This window comes from Neodiprion pinetum, chromosome 4 (assembly GCF_021155775.2).
Source record: "Neodiprion pinetum isolate iyNeoPine1 chromosome 4, iyNeoPine1.2, whole genome shotgun sequence".
Taxonomy (NCBI): domain Eukaryota; kingdom Metazoa; phylum Arthropoda; class Insecta; order Hymenoptera; family Diprionidae; genus Neodiprion; species Neodiprion pinetum.
This window is the reverse complement of record NC_060235.2, coordinates 9,315,024-9,331,203: the sequence shown is the minus strand read 5'-3', so window position 1 is coordinate 9,331,203 and position 16,180 is coordinate 9,315,024. Positions and strand designations below refer to the sequence as shown.

The window sequence follows — 16,180 nt, the reverse complement described above, 5'->3', positions numbered from 1 at the left end:
TCGCTGTCTAATTCCGCGAATTCTTCAGTCGGCGGTTCGTCTGTGCCCGCTTGATTAGTCGAGTCATCGTTCTCTTTGTCCTCCTCTAGATCGCCCGACGCTTTTCTGTCGTCTTCTTGCGAATCTAGAAGGGCAAGATTTCTAGGTTATACATTTTCGACACCGAGGTCTCTGCATAAACTTGGTAGAAATGTCCGACATGTCTCACTTTCTGTGTGAGCTCATCGGCAAAAACGTACGACATGTCTCACCTCTCGTGTGAGCTCGTCGTCCATATGTGCGATCTGTTTTACCTCTCGTGTAAACTCATCGCTTTTCCGAGCAACCATGCCTCTAAACAAACGTGCCTCTGACCACTTGACCTACCTGCTGAATCTGTCTCAACGTCCTCCTTTCTCGGCGGCGGAGACGGCGGTGTAGCCTCGAGTAATTCGTTGATTAAATCCGCATTTTTATTCACACTGTCGTCGGGCTGTAGCCCATCTTCCTTTAACTTTTTAGCAGTATGCTCTTGGACCTCCTTCAACTGAGCGTTCAACCTCTTCAACGAAGGTGAACGATTCCTCTTTCTTCCCATTGTTAACCTCAAAATACTTCCCACGTGCTGAGCTGTGGCCTCTCGCTTCGCGCACAAAAAGCGTTATGACGAGCGCGAGCGGGAGCATGAGCCGGCTAGCTGATTCGAAAAGTTTTAGACGCTGAACCTTGTGGCGGCATCTGCGTACTCTAGCGGTACTACCTAGTGATCGGAGAACGAGACACGAGGCATAATATGAGGTTAACCTTCACATTTCCCTCCTCGCGCAGTACCAGCTCCAACTCCTCGGTGACGTCGCGCTGCACATCGTCCAGAAAGGCGTCCAAATTTTTATGATGGAGATTTGTGACAACCCCCGTTCTGATTCGACTGGCAAAAGCACTATCCACGTCGTCCCACTGTACCATGGTTCACGTCATGCCATGGTGCCGCTTCCATATACCTCAATTTTTCCATTGCAGGGGGTATGATATGCAAATTTTTCATATTAATAACCCTCGTTGTACCATCGATGATCTCCGTTAGCCACGCATTCTTCTCCGCCCCTTTGACGTATACGTAACATGCATTTCCAACCATTTTTCTCACAATTTTCGTCACATCCTCGTGAGATTTGTTGCCCGCAATCCATGATATTCCGTGGTGATTGTGTGTCAACCATACGTTAGTAGCTCTACATTCAAGTGGTAAGCTTGCCAAATCATAGGGCGGCTTGAAAATGATGTAATCCAGACCCGACCCGTTTACATTGATGACTGCGACTTCCTTGGGTACAAACTTCACGTTACGACCAATAAAAAATTGCACGTCTAGGATCATTGCCATGTTGAGGAGTGTGAATGTTGCGCTCGATTTTATACTGACGGATGCTATGTGGAAGACTAACCATCCCATCTCCAGCACACCCGCTTTTATCCCCTCGTGGATGAATTTTGTGGAAGTAGAGGGGGGTTACTGGGCTGTTGTTGTTGTGCTCGATCTTCTTCGCGCGCACCTTCGATGTCGCTGAGTGACACACGGCTGCGTCTCGTTGTCAATATTTACAACTCGTTGTCCGATGGTCGTTGTTACAATCCCTGCTTGAGTATGTATTTACTGGTCGCACTCTCGTTTAACGTGAGAGACGTTTCTCGTTGCTTTTTTTTAACCGTCGCCGCATCGCTCGGCTTGTGTCGCCACCGCTTCGGCACTTGCGAGCTATGACGCTCGTTTCACGTGAGCTGTCACGTGACGCTCTGCTCTTTCGGCGATGGGTTGATGTTTCTAGAACGAATCGTAGCCTCACTACCACCGTTCACACTGCTCATATTCCCAATTTTCTTGAGAATACTCTTTTCCTGTCTTTATTGTCTATCACTCGATCACTTATTCGTAACTGTGCATATCGACGAATACGCGGCACGTTCGTTTGTTTTTTACACACTTGCTTGTATTTCGGCTTAACCGAAATAATTCGTTTTTCGTCCCAATTTCATTGGTACTGTCTTTATCTATTGTGCGAAAATTTGCAACAGCAATGTTTCTTCATTGTTTTATTGACTCGATGCTGATTAAGAACTGTTCACCTCCGCGATTAAGAGACACGACGTTTTCGCGACGTTTTCGTGGCTCGATCTTCGCGTGGCCGGTCGATGCTGGTCGACAATGCCTGTCACGGCTGCCGCCTTTTACGCCTCGTGTCTTTTTCACGCCGCGAACACTTTGCAAGTTTTGCTTTATTCACGCGACGCTCAGTCGATTGATAACAATCACTTTGCCCCACGTTGGGCGCCAGTTATATTTTAGAATGAAGCACACAGTTATTTTTTTTTTTCTTTTTAACAAAGAGCTTTTTTAACGTACATCTTGTCCTTTTGCCATATTGCGACTGACTCCCTCTCGTTTCGTTTTACATTTATCTTATTGGCCACGGCGGCGCTGTAGTCAGGAACAGTTCCAATGTAACTGTATGTGAATCATATATTACTACATTTCAACCCTTTTCCTTTTTTCGTTTAATTCATTATTTTATTAAAATGCTTGTATAATATCACAGTTTCGTTGTAACAATTTTTCGTCCATAAGTTTGTTTTAGTTCTAAGGAGCCCCCCATTCCCTCCATGAGACCCGAAATGGCAATGCATGTATTATTTTCTCTTTTTGACCTTTGATGGACGCCGAAAAACTTTCTACATCGTTGGTAGGGTAATGACTAAAAATTAATGTTCGTCGAAGTATAATTCATTTAAGAAAGTTGATTTGAAGATTAGTTTGTGAACGGAAATACATGTGAAGTCTGGAGATGTATCTTGAGACAGAGTTGGTTTTAAAGTGAAAAAAGGATGAACATGGGAAATGTTCAGAGGTGGTCTAAGAGAAGTAGGGGGTCGCACATAGCTGAGTAGGTACTTTTCAGCTCTGTGCAAGTCCGAGGAGACGTGAAAGATAGAGGGACAAGATGAGAAGTATGAGGTTACAGTTAACATCAGAAGATAAAAGTGGCAGTTCGAGACTTCTGCCGTACGTAACATCACTTTAAGTCGAAGTGTTTTATTTCTATGCGGAGTACAGTTAACGGCCTCCTAACGTAACTTTGTTATGCATACTGAATCTCGCGCAGTAAGTTTGTTACTTTCAAGGCAAGAGAAAAATATCACATAAAATATAATATAGCATTGTTAATTTACCTGCAGTGTCTGGGCTTTCTCTTGTCCCTACTCGGAAAATGAAAATATGCATTGTCACGACCGATGACCCCTAATGAAATTCATTGAATTTTGCAGAGGCTGATTAGAAAACACGTAATTTTAGTGTGGTGATTATAATCCAAGTAACTCTACGGATCCTGATGATAAAACAACACATTCCAATGCTTATACACAGAAATTACCTGTCTTGCCATCGATCTCCATAGCGTGACTTGAATTATAATCGTCAGGACAGTGTTAGGTCTTTCATAATCAGCCACTTTAACCCTAATTGGTCACTTGGGGTCAATCTCACCCCACACATTTTTCAAACTCTTCGTAGACTTCAGGAATAGACGAGGTCACAAGGAGTCGTGCGGACACAAAAGCTTACCTACGAAAGGAGCTAGGAACAATAATTTTCACAGCGAACTCGAAAGATTGACTGAAAGACAGAATAATCCATTAACATGTGGAGTATCAGACCTCTGGACTCCTGAAACTTCGTAGAATGTTTCTTCGAACCAAAATATGGAGATTGTGATTTGTAGTTTCATCTATTGGGCCTTCATTCGCTCAACTTACAATAGATGAAGATATCGAAAATTCGCAGTTTATACTTCACTATGGCTCCAAAATAATATCATATTTTTGTTTACACCTCAATCTATGAGAACCCATCATCGAAACTCCGAAAGAGGATAATAACAACTAATATACAGGGCAAAAATACAAAACAGGGCTCGTTCAGTACAGCATCATACTCCTTTAACTGTTACTATAATCAACTTTTATCGGAGTCAAGAACAGCCGAATAGCTGGAACTACACATCACAAGCTGCATATCTTAGGGTGTAGAAACACATGTAAAAATTTCAGCAGAATCCGTGATCCGGAAGTCTAAGATTTTTCTTGTAAGTAGTTTAGTTACAAAATGATAATATGTCAGGATGTTATAGCAATAGATCGAGAAGTAACTTGGGTGAATCCATACTTGTCTTTCATTTGTCTCGCGGAGCGTTTACCCGCATAAGACTTGTAGGTAGATGTTTCTCGCGTCCTCAGCTAGATTGCCTGTAGGCTTTGTAGCAATCATCATTTTTGCCGTGTTGCCATCAAATCTTGGTATGGTGATGAAGCCTTCGAAATTTCAGCACGTTGAATGTCGCTGAGACGTGGTGGTAGTGTTGGGGTCTTATCCGAGCGACGGGTGAAGTGTTTCGTGGAGTTGCTATTCCCCGGAGTACTTTGTCCAGGGGCTTGGCGATCCAGAAGTCCGAATTCAGATAGTGATCTCTGCTATGTTCGATGGATCGGACAGTGTGAGCTCCTTGGTTTAGGTTTGAAAGTTTCATGTCAACCATTCCTCTTTCAGCTGCACTCAGGCTGATGATGCTATCGGATTATAATTACAAGATGGTTTGATAGCTGATATACCACAATAGCAGTGGCAGTGGAACAAGTTGACGATGTAATGGTAATGGTCAGGTATCCTGTCTTAGTTTTGATATGGTTATATCAATTCCTGATAGTAACTGGATGATTCTCGGGACTGGTTACGCTTGACGGAACATGGTGAACAAAACAATGCACGAAAGTGATAAGGATATATTTTATAGGGATGATTTATCACCATAACTTGAACCATCAGTGTAGTCCAAAAAACGGGTATTTTTTCATGTCACGGGGTGCAGAAGGGATGAGACCTGCGGATTCTGGTAACGATTATAGCCCACATGAACGCCCACTACTTTCCAACCAAATATTTGTGTTTCTAAATTTTTTACACGCGTTTAAAGTTTTGAAAAACAGGTTTTCTACTAGGATCTCCTAAACTATTAATTGTACAAAAAAAAAGTTTCATAACTTCTTGTAGGTCTTAAAATGACGAACAATTTCGTTTTTAGAAAATTAAAATCGGTCAATTAGTTCTCTTGTAAAAAAATAAGAACCGGCTGAAATGGCCATTTCTTAATTAACCAATTATGAGTTCAATAATGCATGTATGGCTTTAGGAATCTCGGAAAATATGTCTCTTAGGGTACTCAAGAAGCTCGCAGAACCGGGGTTCGATCGGATGAATAGTCTGTGAGAAAAGCTATTTGTTATGAAAAAACCGACTTTTTTGCAATGAATTTGCAGAGGCGTAGAGCGTTGTACAGCAATTTAATTAGCGGATTCTCAATCGAGAAGAATCCTATTACCATGTACACTTAGGGGCGAAATGATTTTTTATTATCAAGTTGGTGAAAAATGGCTCCAAAAAGAGGGTATTTTTTTCAGCCATAAACAAATGAAATTTCATCGCCAATTTTTACGTTACAGGACTACGATTAATCTCACTCGAAAGCTGTTATTTTTTGTCGAATTTACAAAAAAAAAATATGCCAAAAGTCAGTTAGGGAGGGAGATAATTTTTTTTTTTTTCATTAATTATTGCACCGCTGGTTTTAAACATGGAGGGCTAAAAATTGGACACGATACAGGAAAGGGTTCATACTAACCGACAATAAATTCTGGTAGCAGTTGCTCACGAATTTGTTCATCCGCTTTGCGGTTAACTCAGTGATAAAATACAGCACCGCGTATGGCGGCGGAGTGGGGGAAGCCATCTCGGCCGGCATGCGCTCGCGCTCAAACTTTTGGCTTTCTTATCTATTTTAGCCTTAATCGTAGGAGGACGGGTAATTGAGTGACAGGCACACTGGATGTATCACAGACAATGAGTTGTTGTTTATTTATTTTAGAGATCAGAGGAAAGCGTCATGCAGTTCTCTTCCACAGCTCTGGCTGGATGTAACTGGTTTTTTCTAGTCTTAGGCGCGCGCCCTTAGGGCCAGTTCTCGCACGATCATTCGTCGCCGAGACGGAACGTCAGCGTCTGCTTGCGCTGCCGCTTACGAGCTGGGGCGCTGCTCTTGGTTCTGGCGACGGGCGGAGCTGGTTGTTGTCGAGAGGTCGCCACATCCACTCCCCCCCCCAGTAGAGTTCGTATGCTGGTAGGGATTTTCAATCTCTGGATTTTTATTCGGAATGTGCGCTGGCTTCAGTCTTTCAATGGAAATGTTTTTCTCGTGTTCCTCAACGTTGACCTTGAAGACCCGGTCGTTGATCCTTTCGATGATTTTATACGGACCTTTGTACGGCGGTTCCAATGATGCTCTCACGTGGTCGCATCGAACGAACACATGAGTGCAATCGCTCATGTCCTTGTGGATGAAGGGGCGTTTTTTGGTGTGATGAGCAGTCGGAGTTGGTTTGATTTGCCTCATTACCTCGCGATGCTTTTCCAGGAACGTTTCTGGATCCGCAGTTTCTTCGTTGAGCGTGAAGAACTCTCCTGGGACTCTTAAGGTCGTTCCGTACAGCATTTCTGCCATCGACGCTTTGATGTCGTCTTTATACGAAGTCCTGAGGCCGAGCATTACCGATGGTAGAAAGAGAGTCCATGGAATTTCTGGTTTGCACATAAGCGAGGTTTTAAGCGTTCGATGCCACCGTTCCACCATACCATTCGACGCTGGGTGGTAGGGAGTGGTTCTTATTCGATTTGCTCCGATGAATTTGGTCAATCCCCGGAATAGTGCAGATTCGAACTGCGACCCTTGGTCTGTGGTGATCTTCAGTGGTGTCCCGTATTGGCTGATCCAGTTGTCGAAGAGCGCTGTGATTATCGTTTCCGTGTTTATGTCTCTGAGTGGTATTGCCGTCGGCCAACGTGAGAAGCGGTCGATGATGGTTAGGCAGTATTTGAAGCCGTCGACGTTGGGCATCATTATTATGTCGATGTTTATGTGGTTAAATCTGGCGTCCGCTACGTCGATTTTGTTCGGAATGCTTCGATTGTGTCTCTGGATTTTCGCTCGTTGGCACTCCAGACACTCTTTTGCCCATTGCGTTGCGTCTTTTTTGATTCCCGGCCAAATGTACTTTTCTCTGATCTTCTTGCCTGTGTTCCGGATACTCGGGTGCGAGAGGCCATGGATCGAGTTGAATACTGTTTTTCTCAAAGCCTTTGGGATGTACGGTCTGACGGTTCCTTTAGCAATGTCGCAGTAAATCTCTTTTTCATCGATTTGGAGTCGCTGGAGTTTTAGCGATGAGGTTCCCTCGATGAGTTGTCTCAGTTCTTCATCTCCCTCCTGTGCGTCGGCGATTTTTTGGTTGGATAGTATTGTTGGCATGTTTATTGTGTTTATTCTGGATAGGGCGTCGGCTACATTGTTTTCCTCTCCTTTCACATGGATTATATCCGTGGTGAACTGAGAGATGAAACCGAGTTGTCGCAATTGGCGAGGAGATGCCTTTTCGGAGCGTTGTGTGAAAGCGTAAATCAGTGGCTTGTGATCGGTTTTTACCGAGAATTGTCGACACTCCAAGAGATGTTGAAAATGTTTGATTTCCGCGAAGACAGCTAGCAATTCTCTGTCGTACGTGCTGTACTTTTTTTCTGTTTCAGATAACTTACGTGAGAAGAATGCGATCGGTGTCCACGTCCCATTTATTTGTTGTTCCAGGGCTGCTCCGATCGCATTGTCAGATGCGTCTGTTGCCAGGGCTAGTGGTGCTGTCGGTGACGGGAATTCGGTGGTCGTTATATTCACGATGCTGTTTTGGCAGTCTGTGAACGCCTGTTCCGCTTGTGGAGTCCAGTTGATTTTTGTTTTGTCGTTCTTCTTTGATTGTTTCAGGTACGAGTTCAAGGGTGCTTGAAGTTTCGCCGCGTTGGGAATCAATTTCCGGTAGTAGTTGATCATACCTAGAAATCGTCGCAATTCTTTTACATTTTCAGGTTTAGGATAATTTTTTATTTTTTTAATGCGTTCTTGTGGTGGTTTGTACCCGTTTTCGTTTATCGTGTAGCCGAGATACTTGACCTCCGATTTTCCCAAGAGGCATTTGCTCGGATTGATGGTGAGTCTTTTTTGTCTCAGTCTTTCGAAAACTTGTCTCAAGTGTACTTCGTGTTCGTATTCGTTCTCTGACATGACGAGGATGTCGTCGATGTAGACAAACACAAAGTCGAGATCCCGAAATATTTGGTCCATGAATCTTTGGAATGTTTGGGTGGCTGCTTTTAACCCGTAAGGCATTTTTAGGAATTCGAATAATCCAAAAGGGGTAATAATGGCCGTTTTTGGAATATCCTCTTTTGCCATAGGTATCTGATGATACGCTCTCGTTAAATCCAGAGTGGAAAAAATTTTCTTACCGTGAAGTTTCTGGAACAGATCTTGGATCATCGGTGGAGGATATCGGTCTGGTGTTGTTCGCTCGTTCAATTTTCGATAGTCCCCACATGGTCTCCACGCTCCGGAAGTCTTTTTCTGCATGTGCAGCGGGCTTGACCACCGACTTTTCGATGGTCTGATTATTCCTAGTTCCAGCATGAGGTTAATCTCTTCTTTTGCTGCTTTCAGTTTTTCCCCTGCCAATTTTCTTGGCCCTTCGGTTACCGGAGGTCCTTGCGTTGGAATGTAGTGAGCGATGTCTTCATTGTTCTCGTCGGTGGCTTGGATCGTTGGTTTTGTTATTTCGATGTATTGGTTCAACAGGGCCGTGTACTTTTGGCCTTCGTTGTTTGGAGAGTTTTCTTTCATGTCGACTGTCGAGATGCTAAGAACTGCAGCTTTGATGATTTCTCTTTTTGTTGACAGCGATGTTGTTGAATCTATTAATCGTTGTCCTTTCAGATCTATCAACAGATCGAAACGAGCGATGAAGTCTGCACCAATGATTGCTGATTTGACGTCACCTATGATGAATGGCCACTTGAATGCTCTGCGCAGTCCCAGATCTATTTCTGTCCATTGGGTTCCATAGGTTTTTATGACCGTGTGATTGGCTGCGTAGAGTTGGAGCTCTGAAATTTTCAATTTTTGTTTTATTGCCTCCTGTGGAATTACTGAGACCACTGATCCGGAGTCAATTAAAAATTTGAAGTGTGTCAGTTTGTCGTAGATGTGTAGGCGGTGTTCTTTCGTATCCATGTTGCTGTCGTCCACCGCCTGTATAGATGACAGCTTCTTTAGTTTTCCTGTTTCGTAGCTTGTTCAATGGGTTTCGCAGTGCACGGTGGAGCACAGCGGTAGCTCTTGTGACCAAACTTTCGGTGATAGTAGCATTGACCGGTGCGTCCCGTTGAAGGAGATCGAGTTCGCGATTGGGCTCTGGATCTTTGATTTTCCTTGTTTTTATTCTTGTTTTTTTCAGTTTTTATCCACTCGGCAATTTCATTCAGTCTTTTTTCAATGTTGTCGATTTTAGTTTCCAGAGCTTTTCCTTCATGCGTTTTTATTGCGTTTACTGATAGTGTTTGTTCCTCGCCTTGAGTGTTCACGCACATGACGTTCGTTGTGTTTTCGAGGATGCTGTCGGCTATTTCTGCTAGCTCGTCCAGTGTTGCGTTGCGTACGACTTTTAACGTGCTGTGTACCGTTTTAGGTAATAACCCGAGCCATTTCGTTTTGAGGAGCTCTTTTGATGCTCTGTTGTTGGCCAGCTCCTTCATTTTCCTCAGCAGTTGCGACGGTTTTTGGTCACCCAGTTGGATCTCCGAGAGCAGGATCTGCAACTGACGCTCTGATGAGGCTGTGAATCGTTTCAATATCATGTCTTTCATGTGTTGATATCGATTATCTGCTGGCGGATTGAAAAGAATGTCTGTAATTTCACAAATGGTTGCTTCGTCGAGAGCTTCTACCACCGCGTCGTACTTGGCTGAATCTGAGACGATTTTCTTTTTTCGCAGCGTCGACTCTATTTGTATGAACCATGCCGCTGGATTTGTTTTCCAAAACATGGGTAATTTGTAATTTGCTATCGCACTGAGCTCGTTATCTTCACGAATGGTTGTTACCTGCTGGTTTGAGGAGCTGGGTTGGGTAGTTCGTGTTCTTTGGCTTTCTATTACCTGTTGATTTCTCATGTCTTGGATTTCTCCTTGAAGTTCCTTGATTTGTTGCAGGAGGATTTCGGTTGGGTCCTCTCCACCCGCGGCTCCCTCGGTGTTCGACATTTCGCCAGGTAGTTGTTTTGAGGGGGTTCGCGGTGTGGGCATGCCAAGTTTCCTCTCCTTTTTTTCTTTTAGGTTAGTTCTTTTAGTCGGGGTCACCAGTTTTGGCTTTCTTATCTATTTTAGCTTTAATCGTAGGAGGACGGGTAATTGAGTGACAGGCACACTGGCTGTATCACAGACAATGAGTTGTTGTTTATTTATTTTAGAGATCAGAGGAAAGCGTCATGCAGTTCTCTTCCACAGCTCTGGCTGGATGTAACTGGTTTTTTCTAGTCTTAAGCGCGCGCCCTTAGGGTCAGTTCTCGCACGATCATTCGTCGCCGAGACGGAACGTCAGCGTCTGCTTGCGCTGCCGCTTACGAGCTGGGGCGCTGCTCTCGGTTCTGGCGACGGGCGGAGCTGGTTGTTGTCGAGAGGTCGCCACAAACTGAATTCGCGCGTTCAAATTCCACGAACTTTGAATATCTCCCGAACAAATTAACATAACGGGTACTTTCTTTTTTTAAACCCGACTAACTTTTTCCGCTGATCAAGAATTTGTTATAAAAAATATTTTAAAACATGATCTTCCGTTCGAAATTTGCTTATGTAAATTTTCTCTTTCTTTTTTTACCGTTAGTTGATTTATTTTTTTATCTCATCTGAATTAAATTATATTGACGTCATATGCTTTGTTTACAGAACTTACAAAAAAAACATATCTGCTAAAAATACATTGTTATTGCAGTACGCGTCTCTTCGTTTTGGAAAAAAATCGACAAAATAAGGGACGTAATATAAAATAAGGACAAAATAAGGTCTGAAATAATTATGAAACGTTTTTATAAGTTACAATGGCCTATTTATTATGCCTATTTATTATGAGAATACGTTACGAATAATATCAGAATAAAACATAAAAAACGTTGGAAAAAAATCAAACACATTCAGACACGTTTTTTTCTTCATTTCACGAATGTTACAATATTTTTATATTTCATGTACTAAATAATAGCTACAGACATTTTTACTTAAATATTAACAGTGTTTTCTTAAACATACAATTCTGTACAATCAATATTTACAAGTCTACGCATTCTACGCTGTTCGCTCGAGTTCTCTTTATTGGCACCTCTGGTTCATCCATCTGATGACAGCAGCAATGATAGTCAAATAGAATTTAAGGACGAGATCAAAGATGATTTAAGTGACGAGAGCGATATGAGAATTGGTTCTGTTCACATCGTTTTGTGATTTGTGTGTTGTGTAGTCAGTTCGCACTGAAACTTACAAAATTGAGTTGTGTTGAATGTTTCGTTACCAGAATCCGCAGGTCTTATCCTTTCTGCACGCCGTGACATAAAACTGCCCTTTTTTCTACCCGTTTCCTGGACTAGTGGTGTACCTAGACTTCACGTGCTCCAATGCGTAATAATTGAAGGACTCCCCGTCGTCGTTGCCTATGAAAACAAACGTCGACCGTTGTAGACCGAGTAGACATCTAAAAGCTGGGTTTAAACGACGCTTACTTCATGTAGATGATTAAATTGTAGAATCGCAGGAATTGTATGCCAAACGCCTACATTTATTTCGAATGGAAATGAATTTTCACAATAAAACGGAACTTCTCATTAATCGCCATACAATAAGACAATGTCTAAAACTGAGATATTGACTGAACAAAATATTGATGAATTTCGGTTTATTCCAATATAAGATATTGCTAAATTCATATTCAAAGTAAAAAGGTTTATAGCTCGAGTCGCATGGGCTCAATTCATGATACTCTTTTTTCTTGTGGAGTCGCTTTTTATTGAGAGCCCACGTGGAAAAATAGTTTTAAAAAAAAATGTCTGGTGCCTAACTGTTGCATTGACACAACTATGCCACCGTGAACTGTGACTTTTATAATAAGTGCTACCATAGGCTGTAGTACGGAAAGAGTACTGTTGGCGGTTATAACTTATGTTCATTGAAGATAATATGAAATAGATTCAATTTTGAAATTTTCTCATTTGAAGCGGGACGGAATAATATCAGTTTGTTAGTGGTGAATGGTCGCCAATGCAGAAATCTTATCGATGTCTTTCTTTCAAATTCTGTTTTGTTTTTATGGATAAATATACATTACTTTTGACTTTTTCATAACTGTCAAGATGCTGGCTCAGGGAAAAAACAATTGATGATATTACTTAACGTGAAAAGAGGAATCCACGTGTGATTATGAGATGCTGTTTTTGACGAATAAAACGCAAGATTTCTTTCTTCCAAGATTTCATTTCCAACTCGGTAGCGCAATCGTTTACAGCTGCTCAGAAACTACCCTATTCATTGATGCTGGCAGACCTACTGATGGTTTTACATACATGATAAATCACAGTTTGACGCTGCTTTAATTTACAATACCACGCAGGCTACTGCGCAATAGCCCAAAAGAGATTTAGATAAACAAGCCTATATGAAACAACTTATTGTTGGAGATGTTGTAAGCAGAGTTTGGACAGTGCAGGAATTTAGCGTCAAACTAAATTCGAAAATGTCGGGTTGTCCTTTTGTTTTCTACATTTCATCTAGCTACGGTGATTTGTCCGTTTTGCATTAAAGTGTTACCTTATAGCGTTTCCGTTTCAACGTGGAAAAATGCCGGGTGAATCAAAAATGAAACCTCCATCTACCGGACTCTCCTGATATCTCTAAATAAATTATAATATCAAGGTCTCTACGGCTAACTGCTTCTATTTCGTACTACGTAGTTATAATGTTGTCAGCAAGATGAAAATGATGCGATGATACCTTTTTCTGAATTGGTGCCGTGACGTAATAGATTAGTTGTTTTCTTCCATTATTTGGTTTTGATTATGATTCAATGTTGAGTTATTTGCGTATTACTATATGAAGATGATAGAGTTGCAATACACAGATCTTTGTATCGATATTTTGTAGAATTATACGGGAAAATTAACTGAGAATGTTTTCACCAGAGCGATTTCCCAATGCATACGTACAATCGACAGCATTTCTTTTTACACAGAATAATCTAAATATTTTCTAAAATGCATTAATATAGCATGTTTCATATTCTAAATAATCGACAGAATTACTCTTGTTAGATGACAGTAATATTATTTTTATCATGTCCGTTTTCTAGTATACGAAGGCATCATATGGAGTTGTTCACATTCATTATATGTTGATGCGGAGAGAGAACGTGAAGTAAAAAACATGAACGAGCTTCCAGTGTGCTACAAAAACTACTTACCGTTGTGGCAACAATTGATCCGCAAAAATAAAATCACAGATGATACTGAAGCTTTTATGATTTCGAAACAAATATCTAATAATATGATCAGAACTTGTGTCGAGCTCATACGGAAACTGAATTTGGATATTGAGAATATTAACACGTCATGCGAAGATGAAGTATTCGATGTACCTGTGGCTTCAAATGACACAGATTTTCGAGTGTTCATAAATCTGGTTGATTTATTTGTGGACATAATTGAAGAATTGGAACCAGTCTTAATGGAATCGCAACTGACTTGGTTTCTTTGTGAGATTATAAGAAAATCTAAGCAAAATCCATCTATATCAGGGTTTTATAAACTCACACATGGACTATTGAGATTATTTAACTTGTCGTCTGATACGCGTAAAGAGGGGTTATTGAGCGAAATGCCCAAATTCATAATTCAATATTTATCTGACACTATTGAAAAATTATCTAGCTTTTCTACCGAATTACAACTTTCTTGTTTCAATATGATTTTCGAGATACCAGCTCCTATTGTCGAAACTATGCTGGACCAATTGGTTTCTGCTTTTAAATCAGCTTTTGGAATTGGACAAAGTAATTTCAAACTTGCTCAATCTGCACTCAACACATTGGAGAAGTGGACGAAAGTAATAAGAGGAGAGAGAATGAACAATTTTTTGATTCAGATAGTTCCTAGCTTAGAATATTTTCTGCAGAGTAATGAAAGTGCTCCGGAGACATCGCAGGAAATTCGATTCACTGAAATGAAAAAAATTAAGAATGCAGTTCTGACTGATCACGAGGAAACATCACATGAATTTCAGAGAAGAATTTTGTTATTTTTTGGTTGTTTAAGTTCCGAAGTAACTTCAAATATTGGAACTCATCAATCCTTCGACAATGGAACTCTGCTTAATAATAGAAATTCACTGAAATATACTCTATTATATCAAGATATAAAACCTGAGATTTATCTTGACGCAATTTTACCGAGAACTATTCAATTGGCATTACACTCCATCGACAGGCGTACCAGAATAGTAGCATGCGAAGTGTTGCATTCTGTTACAATTATCATGCTCGGAAAAACAATGCAATTTTTATCATCTAATCCTGATCTTTTACTGCCAGTTTTCAAAAAAATATGCCCGGCTATACTAAGACTTGGATCGGACTCTGATCAAGTTATACAACAATTATTTTGTCCATTGATGATACAGCTGACTCACTGGTATAGTTCAAAAATCATGTCACGATCAGCAGAAACTGATTATTTGATTGAAATACTTTTCGACTCGTTGACTTATCAAACGAATATGGCACTGAGTGATTTCTCTGGTGTCTGTTTAGCTGAATTCGTTAAATGGTCCATCAAGCATTCCACCGATGATGAATTACAAACATCATCCACAAACATAGCAGTGGTTGTCACTAAAATGTCGAATTTCGCAATACATCCGTCTTTAGAAAAGAGAATTGGAGCTGCTGTCGCATTTAACTATCTTTGCAGAATCTTACGTGAAAGTGACGTGATAATCAACATATACTGGTTAGAGTTGTTATTTTACTTTATTAAAAGTACAGAGGGATGTAATAACGAGCAAATATTGAAGTCCCTTAAACATATTGAGAAAGTAATTGAAAATAAGCACATAATTTTGAACACTCAAAACTCCCAGCGGCGACAACCTGCAGAATTTAAAGGGACCTCACTCGAAGATGCTGCCAATTGGCTCTTGGTTCAGTGTGGATCTTTGGACCACATTTTGAGATCTAAAAGCATGGAAATTCTCCTAGTTATATCTAAATATATACCTCGATTTGGTTCCATCCAAGAGTTCGTTTCAAATTATGTGAAATGCAATGGAATGCTCGGGTTAAATCAGATTATTTTGAAACATCTACGCCCAAAAATAGAAACCTTATCAGAAGAGACCATAAAACCGCTTTTGAGAACATTGTATTGTTACGTTTGGCTTCTTGACAAAAGCGTGATAGGTTTAGAATTCTTACTGACTGATATAAATGCAAACAAGGACATGATTTTCAATTGTATAATCAATTTTGTGTATTTGATAAACGTAAAACAAGAACAAAATGATGAATCAACAGAAACCGCAAATCAATTTCAAGAGCTTCAAGCATTGCAATGTGAAACCATTCTCAAGATATTCGATTTCACAACGTTACTACTCAACAAACTGGTGAGTCATCACCAAGCTATATCACAAGCTACTTTCGTAACAAACAGTACATTTAAAATAATTTATTAGTTGGAGCATCCAAGACATAGCGAATGTTTTCACTCGCAGCACTAAAAATCTGTAATTTGGAAAAAAATATATTTTTATATTTACAGGGAACCCAAGCGAATACAGGTTCATCTTTACGTGTACCTACATTTTACTGGAACGAAGAATTATTTTCAGTGATATTTGCAACTATTTTCAAACCTGATACAATTGGATTTGACTTTGGAAACTTGGTCATAATGGAGGATCTGCAATTACGCATTCAACAGCTGCTGAATGTATTGATAGTGAATTTGGACGACAAATACATTACGCAAATGAGAGCATTAATTACAATCGAGATCCACGACAAATACAGAGATTTCGCAAACATTACGGTGGCATTTAAGACTGATGCAATTATCACATCAACAAACTATTTGAAAGGATTAATTATGTTGCATACAGTAGACAAATGTGGAAAATTATACAATG

At 40.7% G+C, this 16,180-nt stretch overlaps 1 protein-coding gene across 4 annotated transcripts in view; it reads left to right on the top strand.

Moving 5' to 3' along the window:
* LOC124217605 (DNA-dependent protein kinase catalytic subunit) overlaps window positions 1–16,180 on the top strand; it is a 152,725-nt gene that overhangs the window by 121,475 nt on the left and 15,070 nt on the right. For all 4 annotated transcript variants that reach the window (XM_046623460.1, XM_046623459.1, XM_046623458.1 and 1 more), the window contains 2 exons: window positions 13,350–15,658; window positions 15,814–16,179. In XM_046623460.1, coding sequence (XP_046479416.1) covers window positions 13,350–15,658; window positions 15,814–16,179 — 2,675 coding nt within the window. The remainder of the gene's footprint in view (window positions 1–13,349; window positions 15,659–15,813; window position 16,180) is intronic.